The sequence below is a fragment of the Melanaphis sacchari genome, unplaced genomic scaffold (genome assembly GCF_002803265.2).
Source record: "Melanaphis sacchari strain LSU unplaced genomic scaffold, SCAv2.0 Contig98_pilon_pilon, whole genome shotgun sequence".
NCBI lineage: Eukaryota > Metazoa > Arthropoda > Insecta > Hemiptera > Aphididae > Melanaphis > Melanaphis sacchari.
Window position 1 is genome coordinate 112,289 of NW_020271702.1, and position 21,297 is coordinate 133,585.

The 21,297-nt window shown below is 27.4% G+C and overlaps 2 protein-coding genes across 2 annotated transcripts; one reads left to right on the plus strand and one right to left on the minus strand.

Annotated features, from left to right (window-relative positions):
* Nucleotides 1-2,837: 2,837 nt before the first annotated feature.
* On the minus strand, nucleotides 2,838-11,303 carry LOC112603161. Its single transcript, XM_025351610.1, has 6 exons — nucleotides 10,577-11,303; nucleotides 10,087-10,159; nucleotides 3,514-3,613; nucleotides 3,282-3,407; nucleotides 3,033-3,191; nucleotides 2,838-2,929 (listed from the first exon to the last, which is right to left on the minus strand). Exons 1-6 carry the CDS (start codon nucleotides 11,301-11,303, stop codon nucleotides 2,876-2,878), a joined length of 1,239 nt encoding a protein of 412 aa, XP_025207395.1. The 3' UTR covers nucleotides 2,838-2,875.
* On the plus strand, nucleotides 3,881-9,049 carry LOC112603160 (piggyBac transposable element-derived protein 4-like). Its single transcript, XM_025351609.1, has 2 exons — nucleotides 3,881-4,621; nucleotides 7,054-9,049. The coding sequence occupies exons 1-2, from the start codon at nucleotides 4,426-4,428 to the stop codon at nucleotides 8,487-8,489; spliced, it is 1,632 nt and encodes a 543-aa protein (XP_025207394.1). The 5' UTR covers nucleotides 3,881-4,425; the 3' UTR covers nucleotides 8,490-9,049.
* Nucleotides 11,304-21,297: the final 9,994 nt, after the last annotated feature.

The window sequence follows — 21,297 nt, forward strand, 5'->3', positions numbered from 1 at the left end:
TCATTCATTATAAATGTTGTATTTATATTTTATTAATTATTCTTAAAAATATATGTATAGTTTATAGATTTTAAGTAAATTTTATTTTATTTCTGTATCAATGTTTTTGTTTGAAAAGAAACATCCTAAAGTCCCTTTCTATCAATTGGAATTTAAGTCTGATTTTAAATTTGTTAATTTAAAAAGAAATTTTATAATTGTCTTATTAATTATTTTTATAGACATTACAATAAATTACCGAGAAATGTTTAAAAATCAAGAAATTTATGTAAGTGACTTTTTTTTTATTGAAAAATTTATGAAAATTTAATTTTTACACTTGTCAAATTAACAATTTAATTAGTATTTATGTAATACTTGAAATATGGATGTATTTTTAGTGTTAAAAAAAATGACACTACTAAAATACCGTGGTTAACATATAATGTGAATATTATGGACAATAATATTTTTTGTATTAAAAGTATGTTAATAATTATTAATGTATATACATGTACTAGTAATATTTTATGATAGTACCAATTATTGTAAAAATTGTAGCTTTGTTGTATAGTAGGTAGATATTGAGTGCACCTTTTCATTAATTAGTTTAATGGAATTACACAAAATTGGTTCTGCTTTCTAATGAACACTTATTTTCTTTGTTGTTTATTTGTAAACCAAAGAAAATATATGCAGGAGGGTGTAACTTCATATTATTCAACTTGTAAACAGTTAGGATCTTATAAATCGAAACGGTTAAATTAGATATATATTATTACCATGCTTAAATGTATGGATTGGATTAAGTTAATTTGATGGATTATTTACCTAATTAATTATTTATAAGTGGATATAAACGAATTTTTAATTTGTACTAGACTCTAGCATATTCAATATTTATTAAAAATTACATGCTTATACAATTTATAGAAAAAATTATAAATTTGATATATTATGTCAACTACGATAAATTATAAATAGCTGTCGTAGTATTCTAGATGACGTTCTACTTGCCAGATCAAAGTAACTAAAGTCAACATATTTCATTAATACCATAATTTTTTTTCATATTGTTCTCTGCATTATTCTGTGGGTAGTTTATAAGTTTTAAAACCAGTTACCAGACAATCAAAGTATTTCTTTATATTTTTCAAGGACTTCGTATTAAACATCATAATAAGTTTGTATAATTTTTCCTTTTTCTCTAAGCGATTATCTTTTTTTTTTAAATATGTATTTAAGAAAACTGCATACATTCATCCAAACACATGCTGTTTGATGTTTTTTTGATTTATCTACAGTTATTATATACCTATCTACCTAGTAAATTTCATAATTTAGGTAAATCGTATATCTCCTGAATCGAAATCAAAGATTATTGCACAATATTGAAGTCATGGTGTGTTAAGAGTGATATGAAAAGCTTTTGTTCAGCACATAGCCATCACTAAAAAACTATCGCGAGTCAATGACTCGCTGCACTTGTTGGCAGTTGACGATCTACGTCAGCCGTTAGGTAAAGACTGAACTGTGATATAGAGCTGCTGTCCGCTGCACTTAGACCAACTCATGGATATCAAATAAATATGGAAATTGGGCTATTAATCGGGGCGAACGGATAAACGCTATTAAGGCATCAATGGACTTGTAGAATCATGGTCATAGGCGCAAATACGGGAGAGCTGAGGAGGAGGGGCTTAACCACTCAAAAATGATTTCATTATATAATACATTGAAATATACTATGAAAAATGTTTCATCTCTATACTACAATGGCGAATTAATTTAAGTAGGTAACTATTATTTATTATGTACCTATCTAAATAAATGGATGTCAAAATCCAAAAACGATAATTTAGAGCGTATAGTGATGAAAATTATTTTATGAGTTTTATTATGACGTAAAAACATCACAAGAATATCCAGTATAATTGTATAAACCTGAGTTTCAGCGGTGAAACACGATTGCGCTCTCCCTACCTTTTTACATGTAAAAAACGCAACACGATTGCGCTCCGTGAAATATAGGTATACACTATTTAAAAAAACAGTCAAAATGATAAACTCAAAGTTTAAGTTAAGAGTTCGAGTTAATCAAATTCGACTGTATTAATACATATCATAAATTTTACAATTATCTTTCCTAGTTTTAAAAGGTTAAAAATTGTTTATGACCTTGAAAACATTAAAAAAAAAAAAAAAAATGCATGTAAATATGCCCAATAAATATCAAAATATGCCATTGAACAAATTGAAGAAGTGCACAGCAAGACTATCGGAGAAGGATTTTTCAGAACCGAAAAGTGGACATCGTAGTGTATAGTAATTGACCATTAAAGAGGACGAGACCTTATCTCAGACTGTTCGAGTCAGATATCACAATCAGATGAAACACCGACGACATATTTCAGAAGTTACAGCTAAAGTTAAAGATAACCTAACCTAATAAGTAACTAAAGTAACTATTATATAATTTGAATGCGATGAAATATTTTTAAACAAATTAGATTTTTATTTTAATTACCTGTACAAATATCTGTGGTTCTAAAAACGTTTTGATGTCATTGTAATATAATGTATAAACTTAAAAAATAAGATTATTCTACAATTTTGAAATCGAGCCTAAGAAAAATACTAGACTACAAGTTTTATTGATTTGTGAACATCTTGGTTCTAAATATCTATAGGTAGGTATGATTTGTTTCGATATCACCAAATAGTATTATTACAGTATCTTACTTAAATTATTTAAAAATAAGAATATTGGTGAATTATATAATATATTATTAAGTATAATTTCACTATTTTCTGTATTAATATTGAATAAATGTAAACTTACTGTTAATGGTATAAAATAGTAGATTATTAACTGTTATTTGGTGTATCTCTCAATTTACGAAATGTTTTTTACCATGACGGATGTAATGTTGTAAGACGTCATCAAAACCTGAAATTGTGTCGATATAGAATCAGTTCGATTAGGTAATATTTTGTTATTAATAAACATATTATCATGTTAACTGTAGGATAATAAATAAATAGGTATTTACATAAGAAAATAATTGTAAGTTAACTATTTTTTTCTCTGAAGCTTTCATTTTTATTTGATTAGCATCATTTATCCGCATAGTTAATAATAATATCTTTTTAAATGTTAAATCCATCTTTGTCCAATTACAAGAATATATTCCCAGGTTGACAGATTCTTTCTGCGTAATGCAAGTTAATAAATATTAATTTTAGTAAAAAGAAAAAATAATTTTAAATTTTGAATCAATTATTTTTTTTAAAGTAGGTACCTTTAAGTTAATATAATCGAATAAATGACAATACAAAAATAATTGTAGACATAAATAAAAAATTCCAAATCCGATTTTAAATAAATTTATGATTGTGATGGTTAATGGTTCTGTTGATAAAATAGCCTGTCGGAAAATCATTAAATAGTAAAAGTACTATAGTAAAATATTGAGTTAGACAATACAATTATTAGAATTTCATTAAAATAATTTGCCTATTTCGAGATTTTACCATAATGAATGAGTTCAACAACATTATGATTAAACATAAACTAATAGCAACGTGCATTAAAACAATAGGCTTCACGATGGAGAAATATAATTTTACTTTCCTGTAAAAATAAATAAAAATAATATTAATGTATGACGTATGTATTGTTGTTACTCTTGTTGTATGTTGGTGTTATAATTTTAAAGTAATTAATAGCCAGTTATGATATTTTATTATGATCATTAGACATGTAAAATTGTAAATCATAGCTATAGGACAAATTGATTACTAATCAGGGTAAATAATTTTCAAATTGTGTATAATTTGTTTTATACGTTTTTTAAATTTTTATTGGTTGTTTTAAACGCTTAAATATGTGTTTAACACGTTGGCTACCAGACCTATTTTCAAAAATCTAATCGTGTGTACCATGAGAGTCACTGGTGTCTCTCACACGGACTTTGTTAGTGTACCAATAGAAATTTCAAATAACTTTCTCTGTGTACCGAGTCCATATCTTTGAAACTAAAAATCTTACAAAAAAATGTTCTATATAAATAATTTTCTAAATAACAGTTAGATCACGATTATCCATTTTTTTTCATGAGAAGCACCGGTGATACTCATGGTACCTAGTTAATATAATTAAGTGTATTATGCGTTGAGTATCACTGGTGACTCTCGATTTCTTTTTTTATTTATTAGTGATAATTTGCCAGTATCTAGTCAATAATAATTAAGTTTTGTAAGCAATTCATAGATAATAAATATTACCTACATAACAACATAGATATTATCCTTTTAATGCTATGGTTACTGGTTAGGTACATGATAATATAATATCACTATAATATATTATATTAATTATTATTGCAAATCGCAATAAAAATTATAGTTTTTTAACGACTAAAATTTAGTCATTTAATAAGCATAATGGACTCTGATGGTATTCTTTCTGCTCTGGATGACTCTGATTTTGAAGACTCAGGTAGTGAGTACAGTCCAAGTGACGTTTTATACGAATCAGATTCTGATGAGAGTATTAGTGTAGAACCAGATACTGAAAATACCCAAAATTTAGCTCAACAGGAAAATAGTATCATATCTGATGAATGGTTTAATGTTACAGGTAAAATAGTATTAAGTTAAGTAGTAAAGTAGTCAGTTTCTGAACAGCCTATGACATGATTGTAAAAATGTAATTCGTTTTTAGGAGATTTTCGAATTTGATTGGCCCTCATATGTCAATAGACGTCCCGACGTTCTAGACTTTTTTATCACTACGCTCCCTAGCCACATAAAGTACACTATTACCAATTCCTCAGACCTCTCTTCTGACCATACACCAATATTACTCACTCTAAACGATACTTCAACTGCTACAAAAAATCACCCAACTATCACTCCGGGTAAAACAAACTGGAAAAAATTTAGTCAAACTATAGAAAATGCCATCACCCTCAACATTTCCTTAAAGAACCCATCTGACGCAGATACTGCAGTACACTCCTTCACAAATATCTTACAACATGCTGCACTTGATGCTTCTAAAAACAACTCACCCACCACCCACACAACCAATGTTTTACCCTTACACATAATACAACTCATTACAGAAAAGCGTCGAGCCCGCCGTATATGGCAAAGAACACACTTGCCGAGTGACAAAAAGTATTTCAACACTCTCAATAACTCCTTAAAAAATATTCTTCGAAAACATAATTCTGACAAATTTCACAACTACTTGGAATCTCTCTCTAATACAGACAACTCTCTTTGGAAAGCCACTAAAAATATCCTAAAGGAAAAAAGTAAAATACCCCCCCTACGGTACCCCGACAACTCCCTAGCCTCGTCAAATCTTGACAAAGCAAACTTATTTGCATCAGATCTTGAAAATAGATTCTCACCACATCCAAACTTTCTCAATAGAAGCCACTACTCTAATATTGAAGCATCACTTCTAAACACTCTCCCAATGTGTCTCCCTACAAAACATACCTCCCCTTCTGAAGTCCTAAATATCATTAAAAACTTAAAAAATAATAAATCCCCAGGCCACGACCTGATAACTAATACTATTGCTAAATACCTGCCTAAGAAAGCAATCCTTCTTCTCACTTATATTTACAATAGCATTCTTCGTCTATCCTATATCCCTCCCACCTGGAAACACTCAGTTATCATCCTAATATACAAGCCAGGAAAACCTCCTGACCAACCCTCCTCATATAGGCCTATTAGCTTACTTCCTACCTTCTCAAAAATTTTAGAAAAAATCATATTAAAAAGAATTTATCCGATACTTAACGAGAAACAAAGTATTCCAAACGCTCAATTCGGCTTTAGGAGTAAACACTCATCTCTTCACCAACTTCACAGACTAATCGACACTATTGCTTCATCTCTGGAACAAAAAAAATTTTGTTCTGGGGTTTTTCTTGATGTTGCTCAGGCGTTTGACCGGGTCTGGCATGAAGGACTTCTATTCAAATTATTATTTTTACCCACTCCGTTATTCCTCTTACTCAAATCCTTCCTATCAAACCGTACCTTTTCGGTAAGATGTGAAGACGAAACTTCTGATCCACATCCTATTAAAGCAGGCGTCCCTCAAGGCAGTATTCTTTCCCCGACTCTCTATAATATATATACAGCAGATCTACCACAATCTATCAACACTACTCTAGCTACCTTTGCCGATGACACAGCCATAATATCAACCAACTCCGAAATAGCCACCACTACAAACAACCTCCAAGACCACCTAACCCAACTACAAGATTGGTTCAGCTTATGGAAAATTAAAATTAATGAAAATAAATCCACTCACATCACTTTTACACTCAGGCCTACAACAATTCCTCCAGTTTACATAAATAACCAAACAATTCCCATTGTCGACTCCGTTAAATACTTAGGACTCGTTCTCGACAAAAGACTAACTTGGGCAAATCACATCAAAGCTAAAAGAATTTCCCTTAACCTCAGGCTTCACAAATTAAGACCACTTCTTCGATCCAAAATCTCCTTAAATAACAAAACACTTATTTATAAACAAATATTACGTCCAGCAATGACTTACGGAATTCAACTGTGGGGTACCACTAAAAATTCAAACCTAATCAAATTCCAAGCGTTCCAATCAATATCTCTGCGTGTCCTCTCTAATGCTCCCTGGTACGTCAGCAACCGCACCCTACATCATGATCTTAACATACCATCAATATCCACTCTTGCCTCTTATCATTATAACAAATTTCATAAAAATACCTTTAACCATCCAAACCCACTCATATCTAAACTTTCTTCTTGCACAATACCTGATAACCCCCCTCGACGCCTCAAACGCAAATGGCCGCGTGATCTACTAAATAATGCCTAGTGCTATTATTATAAAGTTACCTCCCCACAAAGTTTAAATTGGAAGTAGTGTCATTGGACACTCCCTTCCCTCAAGATTTTCAAGTCCTGTAATATTCATATCATCATATTTACTTATTATATAAATTGTATATAGATTGTAAATATTCTTAAATAAATAAAAAAAATAAAAAAAAGGAGATTTTCGAAAAAATATTATTTTTACTGGAGACAATGGTATCAAATGTAACATTGACCAAGAATCTAAACCTATTGATATTTTTAACCTATTTTTGAATGATGAAGTATTGAATTTGATTGTAACTGAGACAAACAGGCAAGCTAAAAGGTACAAAAGACAATGGATAGACACAGACAGTTTAGAAATTAAAAAATTTTTAAGTATTGTAATGTACACAGGTATGGTTGGTTATCCTAAGATATCTGACTACTGGAGTCAACAAACTTTTTACATAAATAGTTATGTACCAAAAATTATGGCTTGTAATCGTTTTCAGTCATTGCTTAGATTTTTTCATATTTCTAATAATGATTATAATCCAGGGGATAGGTTAGGAAAAATTCAACCTTTAGTTGATTTATTAAATAATTCATTTAAACAAAGCAAAGTCCCAGCAGAAAATGTAGTCATTGATGAAACATTAGTACCATTTAGGGGTCGCATTGTATTCAGGCAATATATTCCAAATAAAGCAGCAAGATATGGAATTAAATTATATAAATTATGTGACAACATAGGTTATACATATAACTTAAGTGTGTACAGTGGTAAAGATACTAACAGATCTAATAGTAATATTTCTTGTGCTGGTAAAGTTGTTCTGTCATTAATGGAAAATTATTTAAATGAAGGAAGAACTTTAATAGTAGATAATTTTTACACAGGTCTTCATATTGCTCACATTTTATTAGACAATAATACTCATATAGTAGGTACCCTTAGGAAAAATGTTAAGTTTTGTCCTAAGGATGTTTTAAATGCAAAACTGAGAGTAGGTGAAATAAAAGGAAAAGAAAATGAAAAAGGTGTTGTTGTCAGTATATGGAAGGATAAAAGAGATGTAAGATTTTTGTCAACAAGACATGGAATTGAAATGTTAAATACTGGGAAAAAAAATAGAAAAGGTGAAGAAATTAAAAAACCAGAAGCAGTTATATTTTATAATAAAAACAAGCAAGGTATTGATATTTCTGATCAAATGGCAAGTTACTATACCCCATTAAGAAAAACTATAAGGTGGTACCATAAACTAGCCTTTCACTTATTGTTAGGTACAGCAGTGGTTAATTCTTTAATTTTATACAAAGAAGTATCTGGTAAGAATATTCAAATATCTGAATTCATTCAAAATATTAGTCAAGAGTTGAGTCAGCTGAGTGACATAAGTACACCATCTTCACAAACTAAAAAACATTATTTAGTTGAAGGATCAGAAGTCAATAATGGCAATAGGAAAAAACGCCGTAGATGTGGTAAATGCTATATCAATTTGAGTAAAGTATTTGGGAGAGAAGAGGCACAAAAAAAATGTAAGCAAGTATATACTTATTGCTCTACATGTGAAGACAAACCATACCTGTGTTTAGAACATTTTCAAAAGAATCATAAATAATCTTACATTGTTAGTTATTATGTTGTTTCAATTTATTATATAGCACTAAAAGTTATAGTGTTTTCCATAATTATTTTATGTTGTTTTATTATACTTTTTATGAACTGTTAACTATACACAAAGAATAGTATTTATTTTAATGTTACTTCAAGTCATTTAATATTTTTTTTTTGTTAATTTTGTTTGTAGTTTGATCATTACTTGAGAAAGAAGTGTTATTTTATTTTATTTGAATACAAAAAAAAAATTTTTCTTTTAAATTTGTTTTCTTGATTTTGAGAGTCACTGGTGATACCCCAAGTGAATCATATAATGATAACACACTTAACAATAATTTAGTCCAAGAATTATTGAGAACAGCTGTTTGGATTTGCCAGTGTGACCACGTAAAGTGGAAAATATGTGAGAGTCACAGGTAACTCACATGGTATATCGAGAATCGTGCAACGTGAGACACCCGTGACTCCTATGGTGTATGAGAGAAGTTCTTTCTTATCGCGTCTGGTACGCTAGGATAGTGCATGTGAGAGTCGCCCGTGATCTTCATGGTAGCCAACTTATATAATTATATAGTAGATACTTATATAATTCAAGTATTGTGTGGAGACAGTTTTTTTCTTTCTTTTACTGTATCTAATAAAAGATAAGTATTTAAAATGTTCAGTTTATAATAATTTACCTATTGTGATCCTATGATTAACACTGACTAGGTATTGTTGTTTTTGAGTTTAGTCAATCAATTTTGTGTTGCATTATGTAAGTAATAATAAAAGATTGATTTCACTTTGACCTATCTTAAAACTTAATGGAAGAACATTAGTTCTGTTAGAAATTTAGAGTGTTCTTTAATTTTTTAAGTGAGTAATAATTAATAAACATTTGTAAAACGTTATATTTTACATTCCTAGGTACTCATAAGTTATAACACGTTTAAAAAATGAATTAGGTATCGTAAAAAAGTAAAAACCAAGCTACAAATACAGAATATGTTTAGTTTAATACAATATTTAACCCTTTCAGTTGCCAATTTCTCATGTACCTAATAGTTACTTATGTGTAACTGTGTAAAAATTGTATATGACAGAAAACTATAGTAAACCTATATGAATATGTGATTAAGATGTCTTCACTCCTCTTAAACTTATCCGATGCAGGTTATAAAAGTAAATAAGTATACTGTATAAATATAAGTAGATACCCATTTAAGTTGCAAACAGTACAATATTTTAATTTTAAGGCAAAAATAGTTATATGTGTTTCGATAGGTTTTTGAGTTTTAAATCAACTATAATTATGTAGTTGTGTTCTTCACTAGGTTCCTCCATTGATATAAAACTAATACGATAGAAATTCTAATATGAAATCGTACATTCATCGTTCTGTTTAGTGTCTAAAGTGACTAAAGTACACCAACCTTGTATGTAATAATTATGTCTGGAGTCAACGAAAAACATAAAAAGCACTAAGGGCTGAGGAGATAGTAGAGACACTGATCGAGTATGTGAAATTGTGAAATATGACGATCATTCTTGTCGTTAGTTTTTTGCCATGTTAATTGAATATTGTATAATACTTATATAATGTAAAATATACTTACAGATTAAGATGTTGTTGATCAAATAAAATCGATTTAAAATCATCTATAACATTATCGTCATTATAATCGTGATCTGAAAAATAAAATGTAAGTAGGTAATGAACATTTAATACATAAAATAATATTGTCAGTTCTATAAAATACTAAAATGTTGTATGGAACTTTAAGATCTTTGGCAACTTTTTGCTTGGTCTGCAGTTTTATTTTATCGTTACAATTGGGTGGGGCGAGCCGCAAGGTATAATTAGAGAAAATTAAGGCAATAAGTCAATTTCGATCTTTTTTTTTTTTTTATTAGGTTACTTAATTTTTTATTGTTGAAATATGAATTATTTATTCATTAGGTATTTCTTATCTTAAAGAAAGAATAAAAAAAATCTATTAGAATTTAAGAAGATGTTTTAATGATTTTGATTTATTTCTTTTATTTATTCGTCTAATTGATTATTCTGCATTTTATCATGTTAAAAATTTAAAAATGTAGTCTCACCCTTTTGATGGTCTACATCATGCCTGATGTTTTTAAACGCTGCAGCCAATACTTCATATTGAACAGTTATCGCCCAACCAATAGACAATAATAATATATCGATCATCAATAATGAGTATACTGATTTTATTCCAATTACTGTTTCAATTATGTAAAACAGGACAAAATACCGATTGTAAGTGTTGACAGTTATAGGATATGGTCTGTTTATAACGTTCTCTAAACGCCGATTGTCATTTTTATTCGCTATGAATGAATTAATTATTATCGGATAAAAAACCCATTGAATGATCACCAAAGTGCAGAAATTGTAGTATAATTTTGTACATTTTAGAGTTCTGTTACGATGTTTGTACAGTATTTCAACGTTATTGTGGCATTGTTTGCTCTTAAAAAAATTTAAATATGTAACGTCCAAAAGATCCAAAATGTTGTTTTTGTTGAACAAAAGTATGATTATTTTCCACAGATTAAGATAATTAAATGAGCTAGAGAATATGATTAGAAATACATCAATATTGTTAATAGTGTCTTCCAATTCAAAGAAAAATCCACAGTTCCCGAAACCAACTAGACACTGGATTATCACGGTTAATGCGATAAAAGAAAGTCTGTACATATTCCAACCGAATACTTTTTTGCTGTCAGGATCGAATATTTGATAAAAACCGTATTGTTTTAAAATTTTCAAATTAATAGCAACGGTATGATCGTTAAATATGGCCATTGGACTTGGTTATATTTTATCGATGTAATCTGTAAAAAAAAGTCATATTAATAATGTAATTAAATTATAAAACCATCAATTTTAAATAAATAACGAATCAACAATAATGCCAATCGATTTAACAAATAATGCTAAAAAGTAAAAATAACAGTATAATCTAAAAAAGTCTTCTGAGTGTAAAATATACTTTATGCTAGGCAATAATGTATTCGACATGTATAAAATATTACTAAGTGCAAATGACATGTGTCTTATTGATTTTTATTCATGGGTATAAAAATATATTTTTTATATCTCATATACATATATAATATATATATATATATTTTTTTATATTTATTCTTAAGGGATAAGAATAGATTTAACGGATTTAAGAATATAAAACTTATATTGTAGTTAATAAAATCAGATTATAACCATTTTATTGTGGCCAGTGTGTCCAGTGGTGAATGGTAATGATATAAATAGGAAGTGTGAAATACAATATTTGTTTAATGATAATGTCATACTAAATTTACCTACCTAACAATATGGCTATCTATCTATTAACATAATATGTACAAAGTATAAATGTGAAAACATTTGTGAATTTTCTGGCGACTGTAAACTGCGCCCAAAATATAGATAAACCCAAAATCACACATGTAAAGTGCGCCTGAGTTTTTATCAAGTGTAAAATGGTGATATGTAAACTGCGCCCCGGAAAATTTATTTTAAAAATCAATAGCTATATTTTTGCAAAATTATCTTTAATGTATACTTAATTCATTACAACCATATAATATGAATAATTAAAATTAAAATTAAATTGAGAATTAAATAAAAACACATGATTTTAAAAAGTAAAATAATTACAAATATTATAAATAATAAAATATTGATGTTACATATTCATCAATCGGAGTTTGACCACTATTATATTTATTAATTAAATTTTGTAACTTTTCGCTTTTTTTTTTTTTGTTTTATAATGCAATAATTATTCGATAACGTGTTGGTATTTCTAGACGAAAATAAAATTTCTGTGATATAATCGAAACAGTGCACAATCATAGAGACTTAATAAGTCAAAAGTTTTGTATATTTTACAAACGGGGCACAGCTTAAGTAAGTTGTCGGGCGCAGTTTGCAGTTTACAAAAAAAAAAAGGTCATTTGGGCGCAGTTTACGTATGCCCGAATTTTCGATGCGCTAAGTACAAGAGAACGGTCAGTATATATACTCATGCTATTATTTATTAAATAATTTAAACTATAGATTGTCAATTAACGCATTCAACCTTCGTCTTTTATACCTGTACTGGTGTTTGATTGTATGTTGTGTTGCGTGATGTTAATACTAAAAAGGAAGTCACTACTTACCAGATACCGGTAGTCTGTAGAACAGTGTATGAGCTATAAGTAAAAATGTAAGATAATATGTTTGAGTATAGGAACGTTCGTATTTGAAAAATAATTTGCTACATCACACGTTTTTGCAGATCGCCGTTAAAATGTTTAAGTTTTAATGTGGTCGCAAAAAAAAAAAAAAACTATTTACCAATTACAATAGAGAGAAAGAAACGAATTTATTTAAATCGAACTTCCCGGTATGCGGATGGCTTAGGCTCAAATGACACAGTGAAACATTTAGATGAAAAATTTTATTATATTCGAATAAATATAATTATATGCTTAATAACTAACATTTTGAATTAGGTATTTTACCTACTATACTTTACATCTTTACCGATATAATTATACAATCAAACGTGCATATTTAATGTCTGTTTTATGTTGAGCTATCCATTATATTATATTAAAAATTAATATAACACCGTTTTAAAGACCAAATACTCTGAACAGTAAAATTGATATAATATTATAATAATGGGTTAGGCTATAGAGTATAGACGTTGGTATTGTATTTTTTATTTTGTAATTTTAATGATTTTATAAATTACATAGTGGCAGCATCGATTTTATTAAACAATTAAAATATTAATATAAATTTCTACGAATTATGGAATAAAATAATTAATTCGCTACACGAACTTGCTTGAAGTTCGATTACCTATATTAATTTTGACGAAATACAAATATACTGTATAGTCTATAATTAAAATGTACTTTTAGTGTATTATTATTTCATAAATGACTATTGTATTTTATATTTTTACAGGTTTCAAAGATATACTGAATCGCAATCATGTAAGTTGGCAGCTTGTTTAATATCCAAGTTTAAACTTCATTGGTTGGATCTATAGGTAAAAAAAATGATATTAAAAAAGTCTTATATGTATATGTTAGTGAAAAATTTGTTGAAAAAACACAAGATAGTAATGTAACTTTAAATTTAACCTCGAGTTCAACTTTTCAAAATGTTGATACCTCTTCTGATGACAATGGCAAAGGTGATTTTTTTAGTTTTAATAATACTGTAATATAAAATGATAATAATGATATTAAAACTATCATAAATTATTACTTTATTGATAATAGCATAAAGAATGTTAATAATTTACAGCAAATTTTCAAAAAACCTTATTTAAAATTAAATATTACGGTTCCATCATCTGCGCTTGTAGAACGCTTATTCAGCTAGTGCTTGGGAACAGTAGTTCGAAAAGGGAGAGCATCAATAGTAGTTAAGAATTTTGAAGTGACTCCCCTCTTAAAGTTGAATGAATTTAAATACATTTTTTAATTATAATTATTTTATATTTTAGTAAATATTATTATTTTAAGTTAATTTTTTTTTCAAACGTAAACGTATTATGTAAAACTGTAAAAGTAAAATTTTAATTTAATTTATCTACAAAGGGAAATGTTTTTTTTATTGCAATATTTATTTTAGTATAATGAAATGTTATTTAAGTTTAAACTTAGACTTTAACTTTACCTATATATTATATGTCGAAATAATATTTCATCTTATTGTTTAAATTATATTTTTATTTCTAATATAATTTTATATGATTGATATAATCATATAATCATACAATAAAAGCAATTAAACTAATTTAATAATTAAGTATTTAATACTTCGTGTCAATCTAATAAAATATGTTGTGATTATTTATCAAAAATACAGTAATATAATCTTATTACACACACAACACACAGATAATATCTGTATGAAAGATTTAATTAAATAATGTAAATTGATTATTTTCAGCTTTTAGGTACGTATTTAATTATTATAAGACGTATAAGCATTATAGTTTATAATTTAGTTTTGTGTTGGTAAGAAATAAAGTACGCTAAAATAACTTTTTTAACTTAAAAAAAATGTATATTAACTTTGAACTTAACTGAGTTAAACAAAAAATGTATTAAATTTTAACTTTTTCTTATTGATGCATATTAACTTAGCTTAACTGAATTAAAAACAAAAAAAAAAATCATTAAGTTTCTTAGCCTTGGATAATATTGTAATATGTTATGTATAAAAATTATTTAATTCAGTAGTTTGTAAAATTATTATAAAAGTATTTTATTTTTCAAAAAACAGTATTTTTATTGTATTTATTATTTTATTCTTATTTGTATTTTTTTCTTACAAGAATTTAAAAAGAAATTGATGTAAAGTCACATTAGTTTTATACAAGCATCATTGCTCTAAAATTTTAATTTTGAAGATAATTCATCAGTATTTTGTAAGGATACAAGCAGAATGGATAAGGTACTTGATACTTAAATTTTAAGTATTTAGATACTCATTACTTGATACATTAAATCAAACTAAATCACAAGTTTTTCAAAACATATACATATATAGACGTATATTTTAAACAGTCAATATGTGAATACTGAATACAGACAACAATTTATTGTTAAAATCTTAACAGTAATGATAATATAACTGAATTAATTCTGTGACACAATAATTATTCTTTATGAGCTTACATTTGTAAATATGTAAGCAGCCATTTTAAAACTTGAGTGTCAATAACTTAATAATAATTTATAAATGCATAAACAATTTACTAGGTGTCGGATTATTTTAATAAAAGTAATAATAGTTGTATGATATTAATATTTAATTTATTATAATATCTTATTATAACAGTCAAAGTTATTAATTTATAATATTTTTTTACAAATTGTTTTCTTTTGAAAATAATAACTTCATGAAAGTATTGTACAACCGATCGTGTAAATTACCTAATATTTGGGGATTTGTAATGGTAATATATTATAATTATATATCCGTATATTTATATATTATATATGTGTGTGTACACATGAGTCATGATTCTTAATATTTTAATGATATTTGATTAACCACTCAGCCAGCGGTAACTATACATAATATATGTATAAATATGCTATATGGTATAATGCAGGGTCAGATAAAGCTTGAACATATTCCTATGCACATATTTTTAAATAGCCCGTTTAATAGCGACGAGAAATTCAGATTTGTTCAGTACTTAATATTTTATTTGCATAAACAGGCACCTACACCAAATTGGCTCACTTAAATTCATAAATATTTATTAGTTTGTAATTTGTATGAATATCGTGTATTGCATTCGGTAATAATTTGTTAGTTTTGCGTCAAATCTTATTTATAATTTTAACTTAAAATTTTATCAATGTAAATTTCTGTTTAGATTTTATTACGGTACGGTCAAATATGAAATAATACTATGTACTCCGTATTGATCAGTAAACCGTATCATATAAGATACCCAAGATGTGAACAGCCCGCTTAAGTTTTTTTCAAAGAAAATGGTTTGTATATTATATTATATCATTTTCTTAGTTTGACTATAGCTTACGCTTAGCCAACCATTAATATATGTATTCAAATGTGAAAAACGAATTTTCTTTTCGATCGAGTTGTTCGACATCTTATTGTATTACAGCATCGTATTATACTTCATGAACTTGTTTTAGTTTTCACATTACTGTCTAACTTCTGGAAATCATTCGAGTGTGGTAATAAACTATGTTTTAAAAATATTTTACCGTTTATTATTCGTTTGAAAAAAATCAATAACATTTTTATTCATAATAATAATAATAATAATAATAATATATATTTATATACAAAATACCACAAAAATTATTACGGTGTTATAGAACTGTATTAAATATGCTAATAGATACCGCAATATTGTTATTAAACTTCATACGGTCGTAATATGTTCTGATATTTATTGTATTTTTCATTGTTATTAAAATAGTTGTGACAACTGAAGTCATAAAGCTTATGAATTTGATCAATTTTGTTATAATATTATGACATTCTGACTGATGATAGGTGATACAATTTGTTCACATCATGGATGGTTTATGTATAAAAGGTATTCATGTTCAGGCGATATAGATTTTTTTCATAATTTCATGATATATCGTACCGCACCCGCGGTACAAATAAAATTGCGAATAATTATTTTTTGTTCAAAAATTAAAAAAATATCAAATAGCAAACCCTTAAATTGATACTCTGATTCCATGACGATCACGCAACTTTAAGGTCGGGTTCATGTTACAAGCACAATATCGAGTTGTGTTCCGTGTATTCAATATTTACATTCAATTAACACGTCACATGTACGTTGAAATATTTAAATCTATTAATACGACTCGCTACAGTATGTATCTACTATCTAGTGTGAATTGTGAATATTGTGAGCCACAGGAGACTTGATGGATTTTTTTTTCAGAGGAGTAGTATTTTATCTGACAAAGCGACCAGTGAAGTAGCTTTGTCCCCGCACCACCAAATATTAAATAAACACAAATAATAATTTGAGTAGTTTAACTTTGTGAATATTTTAATGTAAATATAAATTTTTGATGAAATACATCTAAATAATTCTTTCAATATTGATAATCAACATGTAAATATTTTCTACGTATTAGATATATAGATGAATTATTATTCATATTTATTAATATTCATGCAATTTATGCAGTAGGTACCTACTTACGTAAGCATTATCTAATAAACTATATAATAAATAATTATAATTATTAGTTTCTGAATACTATACTTAAAATTTTAAATAAGTGTGTTTTTTTTGGTAACAATTAATCTATACCGATAGGTTTAAGATCTAATTATTTTTTGCTAAAAACAATTCATTTATACGATATATTGATATATATATATTCCTATACATCATAATAATATGATAATCACTATTATAGTTCATAATATAGTTTTACATAATATTACTAATATATTTAAGCCATTAATAAAAACTAAAGTTGTTGTGTTTTAGTCTCAATTCATCCTTCAATTTTATGGTTTAGATAACCTAATTATGACTTAAACACTGGGAAACGCTCCATAACAATCTAGCGATTTATGACACACACACACACATAACTGCTCCAAAAATTGTCCTTTTTTTAAAACTTCCAAAATCTCTTTTAATAACCAAAATATAATCTCGTCTTAACAAAAAATATACAGACTAGATAATTTAATTTTGTTATTTTATATAATTTATATTTTTTAAATTATTTTGATTCTTGTAAATCAATATTTTAATCGTTAAAACTAATGTCTAATACTGTACTATGAGATTTAAAAAGATAAAAATATTATGTTGTCGTAATTTGAAAAATATTTTCTATTTGTATTTTTTGTAGTGACTTAGAGCTTTAATTACTCGCTTAATAAATTATTAAATATTATTCATAGTTTAGTTTTCAAAATATTTAGATTGTTTTGAGATATTTATACTACAAACCTATTCATATGTATTAGATTACAGATTACATGTTAATTGATAACAACTAATAATATTTTATGATATATTGATATTATAGTATACCTAATAATTATTGTTAATTATATTTTGTATATTATTGTATGCGCTTTGTTTTTGGAAAAAATTAGTTGAACGTTGAACCTATCGTATTACTACTACTATAATAAATTACTAATTTTCTAACTTGTACACCATAGAAAAATATACAATCATTAACTAATTAAAATCCACACGATTTTAAATATTGTAGTTCTGTATGTTATTCAACATTTTAGATAAACTATTGAAATATTGGAACAAGTTTATTTTATCATTCTTCTGAGTAATTTTAATTTATTTTGACTTTGGTATTTATATGAGTTAAAAACGATGGTGTTATCAGAATTAGTTGGTTAAATTTTCAAAATTTGAAATATTTTTTTCTTTTCCCTTTGAAGTTAACCAATTTGTCATTTTATTATTTACGTTATCAATGTTATTTTGGACCATGAATCTCCTATTTTTTAATCTCTTAATGTTTTTTGACGGTTTTGCAGAGAATATCAATGACTATACTTGTATAATTAATATAATATTTAAATAGTTAATGGTGAGGTTATTAGATGTATGCACTGTACACCGTGCTTTATGATAAAATAGGTAGCAATGGTTAGAGTTGAATGGTCTATACCTGAAACGGGTGAAAATATTCGATCGTATATGAGTTCTAAGTTACAACTTTTAAGTGTTAAAATGTATTATAATCACCGAATATTAAAATTATACAATATAAGAGAATATTATTATACAATATTTTGTGTTAAATGTTAACTTTTGTATTTTAAGCGTATTCAAATTTGTTTTCAGATTTTTGCGTCAATAATAGATTATCATCGATAGACGATAACGGTCGGTAATGTTGTCGATTTGTGTGAGCGATTAGGGACTTGGGATAATGAAAATCGCAAACATTTGAAATGTCTACTAGTGAGTGGCAATTTTTGAGGTCATTTTTTTCATATTAGTAATGTTTTTATAATTATTTTGACTACGTGTTCATGGTATAATATGCACGCAGAACAGCGACAGGGACGCGTTGAAAATAAAACAAACGATAAACCTAAACTCATTGTCGACAACCAGTAAGATAATTATTGATTTGACACTTTTAATTGTGATTAAAGCAATTTTAACGGTTGTCGACGAGTGGTATATAATAATTTACGATAATATAATCGGTTAGATATTTACGAATATATTTCCCATAAATGTAATCCACTTATATTCATAACTACACGTTTAATGTTTACTTTTGAAGAATTCTGATAATAATACGTATAGCTTCCAATTAGTGTGGTGACCAGTGAGTGTGGTTAAGCGAGTTGGTATAATAATAATAATTATTATTATCCTTTAAGACATCGGTCACAAATCATAATAGCTACAATAATGTTTAACCTTATTATTTATGTGCACCTTTATAAATATGTAATAATGTTCTGACTTGTTTCACGTAAAATGTTGTACGTACCGTTAATCGTTATATAATAAATAATAAAATAGGTATTGCATTCTACGCGGTAGCAGTTAAATATTTATACGGTGAATATATTAATATCAAACATTAAAACCAGTAGTAATTACGTGATTTACGTTTATTTTTATCTCTGAAATTAGATATCTAGCTGTTATAATTTCCTAAAACAGTAGTGACAAATAATATTAGTATAATAAAGTATGTATAAAATAATTAAAGTTATAGAACATATTAATATTTAATATTAATACATACTTATATAGTAGTATATTAGGTATATTATTATACTTGTATAATAATATATTTCCTAATATTTTTTTGTCTCAATTGTAAAATAGTTCAATTTATGAATTTTCTGGGTTTTTTTTTACATTTTACTAATAATTATTTATAATGAGCGTAAAAATTTAAATTTTAAGAAGAATGATTATTATTATTATTTTATTAACTAAAATTACTATTCGAGATTTGATACTGGGAATTAAAAATCACCCCACATTTCTACTCTACTACAATAATAACATTTGAAAAATGAATATTAAACAATTATAATATTTTAAAATAATTTTAGTAAATGTTTAGACAACAGTAGAAATATATAGTTTAAAAATAAGTTATTAATAGTTCAGTTAAATTTTAATTTTAATTGTTAACGTTAGCAAATGTATCCAGTATAAATTTACTGAAACCCCCATGTACTCGTGTCGAATAACAGAGAATATTGCAAAACCGACCATCACTATAGTCTCGAATCAGAAGTATGATTAAAAATAAATAATGTTTTGAATCTTATTGACTTTGTAAAATTGGGTTCGGTCAATGTAGCAGTCGGCCGTGCTTAGAGTTTTTGATTTAGTAGTTTGTATAAAATTCCTAGTAAATTCGTGCTAATCATGCACAAAATCAGATAAAAAAACAAAACAAAAAAAATTGGAGCTCCCGATTTTGCAATACATAAAAATATGATATTAATTTATCCGTCGCCCAGCATAGAACATATATAAATATATGCCAGATTTTTTGATGATTTGATATTATTTAAGTTGTATCGCACATCTACGTATAAAGTCCGAATAATTTATTGCAAATAAATTAAACGAGTACACGATATGGCACTAGAGTAGCGTGCGCAGCACTGACGCGCTGTAGGACGTAGGTGTTTGATATCAAAATATTTTTGAAGCAAATAGCAAAAGTCTCCCGCTAAAAGCATTTTGACTTTGATAGGAGAGTGTAAACGATGGCAACAGCCAACAATATATATATATAATATATATAAACACGGTGAACGTTTATAATTTCAACGAACGCACGGCGCGTTAGCGATTCGACCTAATAACGATGTTGTTGACGCGCTCTGATTTATCTCCGGACGATACAAGGCTGCCGACTTGAACGCTTAAAACAATAACCATCAAAACCCAATATCGACGATAAAACAAATCCGGCGACGGTAATACAATAATGTTGTGATAGGTTAATTATTGTTGTTTTACCGTCTGTGCGTACGTCGCGACGCACACGTGCACGGCACGTATATATATATATATGTATAAATAAATAAATATATAAATAAATATATATATATATATATGAATATAATATGTGTTATTGTGTACACAGCTCAGCGGGCGCGCACACGACGCGTATACGTATAATATCGTAAGGGTTGCGCGCGCCGGCCCGTCTGCTCGTGGCCGCGCGTCGGCGGCGTCGACTACGAACGTTTCGCCGGCGGCGGAAGTCACTGGCCCGACGTTGTCCGG